Raw genomic sequence first — 8,215 nt, 5'->3', positions numbered from 1 at the left:
TGTCAGTGAGTTGGGACAGGTGGAAGGGTGCACGTGTTGGCTGTTCTGTGTTTGCTGAGCAGGACAAAAATGTGCCAGATTTCCACCAAGCTGAACAGATAATAATATACACATGAGCTCTGATAACTGCTTTGTTTGGAATGATGAATGATAATAGCACTAAGAAAATTACTTCATGATTTTGAAATTCTGTATTGCAAATGAAATTTGAGGTATTATCCGATGAATGCCTCATAGGCACAACTCAGTAAATGAAAAGCCTGTTTGTGCTTCAGACAAAGAAAATTATTTCATTTATCCTGGAAACTTTTCTAAATGGACCTGAGGCTACAGCATTATTAGCTACAATTGTCACTGATCTTAAAAAGTTGTTCATTTAGTGACAAACTCCAAAAATTAGGCAGAATAAAGTATATGACTTTGAGTTGTCAAAAGTTAATGAGTTATCTAACTCAGTGTTTAGATTACAGTTGTGGCTAATAATGCAGATGACGCTCTGAGTAATTATTTTCTGGTTATCACTAAGGAATCTTTCAGAAATGTATCTTTTCTAATACTTCTTTTTCCCATTGTCTTACAAGTGTTCAGAAGAATGATGTCAACTGTTATTCATATTCTCACTTTGTATGGATGGAGCTTCTAACTAATCTAGGTAGGAAAAAACAGACAATTTCCTTGGTACACAAATTCTTCAGGGCAGCCTGGGGTTGAAATGGTTGTTCCCTTCTCCAGAAACCTTGGCTATGTTTGAGTTATAAAGAGCACAACAGCACTAGAACTTCAAATTTAACCTTGACATATTAGAGTAAGTTCATCAGATGTATTTCCTCACTTTTTAAAATAGAGTAGTATCTTGATAACAAGCTTTTGAGAGTAATCAGCTCTTAAATTTATTGCATGTGAATATTATTCTCTGAAAAAGAAGAGACAATGACATAACTTTAACTATTTTCTCAGAAAGCAGGTCTTAATGAGGCAAATTGATTTTCCTTATTTGCCACATAAGCATTTTGGGTAAAGCTTCCAGTGAACTATCTCTTCAATATGATCAAACTTAAAACTCATGGGTATTTAAGTGAGTGATGTTTTTTAAATCAACAGTTTATATTATTTTGAGAAGTGCTCTCGCTAATAACCCCTCTTGCTCAAAGGCTTGCTCACTGTCTGCTGTTTGAAGAGTGAAAATCAAATGGATGTAACAGGCTGTGCCTGACCTTTGGGCAAAAGAAAAGATGGAGAAGGCAGTAGTGATACAGTAGTATAAAGTCTTATACTTTGTCCTGGGATGACTTTATGATACTGGTATCCCCAGCCACCCAGTTTATGTTACATATTAAGTTCTGCACCTTTAAGACTGGCTCTGAGAGTGAAGGGGGTGAAGAAGAAGCCGCAGTTTGTGTTGAAAGAAAACATCACTCCCACACACCCCGCTCCTGGACTGTGGTGTCTGCAGCACGGACAGACAGCGGGACAGAGCTCTCCTTTGCTTTTAGTTAGTTTTATCCAGCTGAGGCACAGCAGTTCCCTGGACTTTTTTTCCTTTTTCCTTGGATCTGTGCAAACCTGCTCTGGACAGAACACCCAGACAAACCCCGGGAGCTCAGGCCTGTGGCCCACCGGGGCCTGGGCCTCGGCACTTTCTCGCGCCAGAGGGACTGATAAGAACCTGAGCAAGCCGAGCTACACCACATGAAAAGGACTTTTTTCTTCCTGGATTTGCCATCTCATTGAACAGCAAGAGGTTTTGTTGTTTAATATTATTCAATTTCTGTTAAATAAACAGTTTTTTTCCACTTCTCTCCAAGGAAATCTCTTTTTTCCTGAACCAGTACGGGGGAGGGACCATTTGAATTTTGCTTTTCTGGGGGAACCCCATTTGGAGGTTCTCTTCCAAATTTGCCCTAAACTAAGACAAATACAGTTCTTGGCACCCAGTGTTGGGCTTGAGAAAGTGGAAAAAAACTGTACTGATTGTATTTTGGTTGTACTTACTCTGTATTGGCATAAAACAGTCAGTAGCCATGTTATTTGAATGCATAATGTCTCTTGGGGTAGGCGCCTTCATGTGGCTCTGGTCCTTAGCATTTTTTGAGGTTTTAATACCTTTCATTTGTCTCTTTTATAGTAGAGGGCCACAGATTAGAATGGTTATTGTGCTGGGCTTGGTGATAATGATTTATAGGAAGTTCATAAAAATACTGAAGTTTCTTCCATGTATGTTTAGCTTATGGTTTCATTGTCCAACCCCGCCTCCCAGTCCCAGTAGCACATTTTGGGGGTTTATTGGTAATTGCACCCAGTTTGTCAGAGGAAAAGCAGTGGATGAGGCTTTTCAGCCTTTCCTTTCCTTCTCCTTTGAATCTGTTATGTCCCTTTTTGAGAATATTCAGTTTCCCCTGAGTGTTAAAGACATCACTTTCCTAGTGTTTCCTCTGGTAGGCTTCCTGTATATAATTTGCCGATTCTCTAGAGTGAGGGCTGAGATATCCAGAGGAGCTAGTGAGACCCCTGCCCCAGAAGTAAATTCAGGTGTAGGAAATCCTGAGTGGTGTAGAGAATGGGAGAGAATTGGCCGAACTCTGAAGGAATTTTCTGATCCCCCAGCCTGGGAATTTTCACGTGAACAAATTCAGAGCCCAGATGAAGTGGGGAAATATCTGGAAGAGAATTGCTATGATGATTCTAAAGAGAAAAATCTCATTGCAATAAGCTGGGCCCTAGCGTATGCTTATCGCACGCTGCTAGATACTGTAGGGCAGGCAGATAAATCAGCAGCTCCCCCAGTCACTCAGGCTGCAGCCAAGCCAGCAGTCAAACCAGACAGTGAGCCTAAGCCAGCAGCCAAACCAGACAGTGAGCCTAAGCCAATGTCTATTGTTCCTACCATGAGAGGCATGAAATTCAAAAGCAAAACAAATCAGCCAGTGGATGATGATAATGGCGATGCAGGGGAAGAACCCTCAAGACCAGCAACTGACCAAAAATCAGAAGGCACTGGTGAGCCCTTCTCCCTGAAGGACCTTCGTGGCCTGAGAAAAGATTACATTCGAGGACCTGATGAATCTATAATTAGTTGGTTAGTCCGTCTGTGGGATGCTGCAGGTGAGGCTACAGTTCTGGATGGCACTGAAGCGAGGCATCTGGGATCCCTGTCACACGATCCGGTTATCGACCAGGGGATGATGAGGGGGGCTGACCCTTATAGTCTCTGGGAACGGGTCCTAAGAAGTGTGGCACAAAGATATCTGTGTGCAGATGATCTCTATATACAGCAAACTCGTTGGAAAACCATAGAACAAGGGATTCAGCGCTTGAGAGAAATGGCAATAGTAGAGATTGTCTTTGTGGGTGACTTAGGTACTAGAAATCCAGACTTGGTGCCATGTACATCTGTGATGTGGCGAAAACTTGTTCGACTTGGGCCACAAGAATACGCTTTTGCTTTAGCAACAATGAAGCGGGATGACTGGGAAGAGACTGTGCTGGATATGGCGAAGAAGCTTCGAGCATATGCAGATACCGTGCATGGCCCCATGCAGGCAACAATTGCAGCTGTGAGAGCAGATATGCAAAACTTCCACGACAAAATAGAGGAGACTCTCAAGAAACTCAGGGAAGACCTTCTTCCAGTCTCAGCAGTACAGACCAGGAGCCCTGGTACTCAACGCAGAAGTTCTCCAGATAGAGAGAAAAAGCTACGAGCTGAGCTGTGGTTTTTTCTACGTGACTGTGGAGAAAACATGAAAAGATGGGATGGAAAATCTACTGCTGCTCTGGCAAAACGGATGCTTGAACTGAAAGACAGCAAGACTCAGAGGGGATACTCCACCAAAAAGAAAGCTGCTCCAGTAGTCTGTAGTCAAACTGACAGGTATGATGATGATGATGACATGTCTGATTCCCTTGAAGGAACCTCCAAGACTTATACCCAAGGGAAAAAGGATAACCAGGCTTAGAGGGGCCCTGCCTCTAGCCAAGTAGAGGTTAGGGAAAACCATGTCTTTTGGACTGTGTGGATTTGTTGGCCTGGCACAGCAGAACCATGAAAACATGAGGCCTTGGTTGATACTGGTGTACAGTGCACATTAATCCCATCAAGACATGTGGGGGCAGAATCTGTTTCTATTGCTGGTGTGACAGGGGGATCACAGGACTTTACTTTGGTGGAAGCTGATGTGAGCCTGACTGGGAAGGAGTGGCAGAAACATCCCATTGTGACTGGCCCAGAGGCCCCATGTATTCTGGGCATAGACTTCCTTCGGAATGGCTATTTCAAAGACACAAAGGGACTTAGGTGGGCTTTTGGAATAGCTGCTGTGGAGGCAGAAGACATTCAGCAATTGAACACCTTGCCTGGACTGTCAGAGAACCCATCTGCAGTAGGACTCCTGAAAGTGGAAGAACAGCAAGTACCAATTGCCACCTCGATGGTGCACCGCTGGCAGTATAGGACAAACCGAGATGCTGTGATCCCCATCCACAAGATGATCTGTGACCTGCAGAGCCAAGGGGTGGTCAGCAAAACCCACTCACCCTTCAACAGCCCCATTTGGCCTGTGTGGCAGTCTGACAGAGAATGGAGTTTGACTGTGGACTATTGTGCATTGAGTGAAGTGACTCCACCTCTGAGCGCTGCCATGCCAGACATGCTGGAGCTCCAGTATGAGCTGGAGTCCAAGGCAGCGAAGTGGTACACCACTACTGACATTGCCAATGCACTTTTCTCCATTCCCCTGGCAGCAGAATGCAGGCCTCAGTTTGCCTTCACATGGAGGCGAGTGCAGTACACCTGGAACCGACTGCCCCAGGAGTGGAAGCACAGCCCTACCATCTGCCATGGACTGATCCAGGCTGCCCTGGAAAAGGGTGAGGCTCCAGAACATCTGCAGTACATTGATGACATCATTGTGTGGGGGAACACGGCAGTGGAAGTATTTGAGAAAGGAGAAAAAATCATTCAGATTCTCCTGAATGCCGGTTTCGCCATCCAGAAGAGCAAAGTTAAGGGACTTGTTCAAGAGATCCAGTTCCTGGGAGTAAAGTGGCAAGATGGACAGCGTTGGATTCCTACTGATATCATCAACAAGATCACTGCAATGTCTCCTCCAGCCAGCAAGAAGGAAACACAAGCTTTCTTAGGTGCCATAGGTTTTGGAGAATGCACATTCCTGAATACAGCCAGATGGTGAGCCCTCTCTGCCGGATCACCCACAAGAAGAATGATTTCCACTGGGGCCCTGAACAGCAACAAGCCTTTGCCCAGATCAAGCAGGAGATCGCTCATGCAGTAGCCCTTGGCTCAGTCAGGACAGGACCAGATGTGAGGAACGTGCTCTACTCTGCAGCCAGGAACAATGGCTTGTTCTGGAGCCTTTGGCAGAAAGTGCCTGGGGAGACTCGAGGCCGACCACTGGGATTCTGGAGCCGAAGCTACAGAGGGTCCAAAGCCAACTACACTCCCACAGAGAAGGAAATCTTAGCTGCCTATGAAGGAGTCCAAGCTGCCTCCTCCTGGCACCCCAACTACCAGTGCTGGGGTGGATGTTCAAAGGAAAGGTTCCTGCTACCCACCAACGCTACATGGAGCAAGTGGATTCCCCTCATCACACAGCACGCCCATATCAGAAACCCAGATTGCCCTGGGATTTTGGAAATAATTACAAACTGGCCAGAAGGTGAAAACTTTGGTCTCACTGATGAAGAGGAGCAGGAACAAGTGACACGGGCTGAAGAAGCTCCACCGTACAACCAACTGCCAGCAGAAGAAACACGCTACGCTCTGTTCACTGATGGTTCCTGTCGCATCGTAGGGATGAACCAGAAGTGGAAAGCAGCCGTATGGAGCCCCACACGACAGGTCACAGAAGCCACTGAAGGAGAAGGTGGATTAAGTCAACTTGCTGAACTCAAAGCCATTCAACTGGCCCTGGACATTGCTGAAAGAGAAAAGCGGCCAAAGCTCTACCTCTACACGGATTCATGGATGGTAGCCAATGCTCTGTGGGGATGGCTGGACAAGTGGAAAAAGGCTAATTGGCAGCACAGAGGAAAACCAATTTGGGCTGCTGATGAGTAGAAAAACATTGCTATCAGGGAAACTATCTGTGAAAGTCCATCATGTGGATGCCCATGTCCCCAAGAGTCAGGCTAATGAGGAGCACCAAAACAATTAACAGGTGGATCAGGCTGCAAAGATAGAGTTGTCAAAGATTGACCTAGATTGGCAACACAAGGGAGAGTTGTTCCTAGCTCAATGGGCCCATGACGCCTCAGGTCATCAGGGGAGAGATGCCACCTGTAAGTGGGCACGAGTCCGAGGGGTGGACCTATCCATGGACAGTATTTCCCAGGTCATTCATGACTGTGAGACATGTGCCACGATCAAGCAGGCCAAGCGGTTGAAGCCGCTATGGTATGGTGGGTGTTGGTCCAAATGTAGGTATGGGGAAGCCTGGCAGATTGACTACATCACACTGCCCCAAACCCACCAAGGCAAGCACTACGTGCTCACAATGGTAGAAGCCACCGCAGGATGGTTGGAAACCTACCCTGTGCCTCATGCCCGGAACACCATCCTGGGACTCGAAAAGCAGGTCCTTTGGAGGCATGGTACCCCTGAGAGGATTGAGTCAGACAATGGGACTCATTTCAAGAACAGCCTTATAAACAGCTGGGCTAGGGAACATGGCATTGAGTGGGTGTACCATATCCCCTACCATGCACCCGCTGCTGGGAAAGTGGAGAGGTACAATGGACTGTTAAAGACTACCTTGAAAGCGTTGGGTGGGGGATCTTTCAAAAATTGGAAGCAGCATCTAGCAAAGGCCACCTGGATAGTCAACATCAGAGGTTCCACCAACCAAGCAGGCCCTGCCCAGTCTGATCCCCTGCATATAGTAGACAGAGACAAAGTCCCAGTGGTACATGTCAGAGGTTTGTTAGGAAAGACAGTTTGGATCAACTCTACCTCGAGTGCAGACAAACCCATTCGTGGGGTTGTTTTTGCTCAGGGACCGGGTTGCACGTGGTAGATAATGCAGAAAGATGGAACAACACAATGTGTACCTCAGGGAGATCTGATTGATGGGTGAGAATCATGAATGAATGCCCTTGTCTGTATATAATGTATGTGTTGTAGAGTTAGAATATATATTAATTTTGGTAATAAGCTGACGATATGGGGATAAAGGGAAGAATATCCTGAGATGACTTTATGATACTGGTATCCCCAGCCACCCAGTTTATGTTACATATTAAGTTCTGCACCTTTAAGACTGGCTCTGAGAGTGAAGGGGGTGAAGAAGAAGCCGCAGTTTGTGTTGAAAGAAAACATCACTCCCACACATCCTGCTCCTGGACTGTGGTGTCTGCAGCACGGACAGACAGCGGGACAGAGCTTCTCTCTGGCTTTTAGTTAGTTTTATCCAGCTGAGGCACAGCAGTTCCCTGGACTTTTTTTCCTTTTTCCTTGGATCTGTGCAAACCTGCTCTGGACAGAACACCCAGACAAACCCCGGGAGCTCAGGCCTGTGGCCCACCAGGGCCTGGGCCTCAGCACTTTCTCGCGCCAGAGGGACTGATAAGAACCTGAGCAAGCCGAGCTACACCACGTGAAAAGGGCTTTTCTTCCTGGATTTGCCATCTCATCGATCAGCGAGAGGTTTTCTTGTTTAATATTATTCAATTTCTGTTAAATAAACAGTTTTTTCCACTTCTCTCCAAGGAAATCTCTTTTTCCTGAACCTGTTGGGGGGAGGGGCCATTTAAATTTTGCTTTTCTGGGGGAACCCTATTTGGAGGTTCTCTCCCAAATTTGCTCTAAACTAGGGCATACTTTCACAAGAATTTCTTTATATTTCTGGCAAAGACAAGAGAGAGTGGGTCTGTGTCCCTGTGAAAACTCCTGAGGAGCAGAAATCTGAAAAATAATTCAATCTCTCCATAGATGAGACTCAACATCCTTGCAGTCCACATGCTAGTATGTTTAAATGCCTGTGAATTAGTAGTGGCCACCAACAACAGCTGTTGGATATTTTCTCTTATGGTCAAGGCCTCAAGTAAGAAACCCAAGAAATTTTCAGCATGTGCTCTCCATCTGTAAATGCAGAATAGCATCTGCTAAAGAGAGGATTTGCATCTGCTAAGGAGAGTTGTGATACCAGCACAACAATAAAAGAAAAAGGAAAACATCTTCATGCCATAAAAAAAATGAAGA

The 8,215-nt window shown here is 45.8% G+C and overlaps 1 protein-coding gene across 1 annotated transcript; it reads left to right on the top strand.

Annotated features, from left to right (window-relative positions):
• The first annotated feature begins 1,295 nt into the window (after positions 1 to 1,295).
• Positions 1,296 to 7,716, top strand: LOC147654383 (uncharacterized). Its single transcript, XM_086883279.1, has one exon. It carries the CDS (start codon positions 2,022 to 2,024, stop codon positions 3,954 to 3,956), a length of 1,935 nt encoding a protein of 644 aa, XP_086739405.1. The 5' UTR covers positions 1,296 to 2,021; the 3' UTR covers positions 3,957 to 7,716.
• Positions 7,717 to 8,215: the final 499 nt, after the last annotated feature.

This window comes from Cyanistes caeruleus, chromosome 3 (assembly GCF_971803275.1).
Source record: "Cyanistes caeruleus chromosome 3, bCyaCae1.hap1.1, whole genome shotgun sequence".
Taxonomy (NCBI): Eukaryota; Metazoa; Chordata; class Aves; order Passeriformes; family Paridae; genus Cyanistes; species Cyanistes caeruleus.
This window is presented reverse-complemented; position numbering and strand designations above follow the sequence as displayed.

What these genes read in the sequence shown, in the direction of transcription:
- LOC147654383 (XM_086883279.1), top strand. Translation starts at nt 2,022, where the DNA reads ATGTTATTTGAATGCATAATGTCTCTTGGGGTAGGCGCCTTCATGTGG.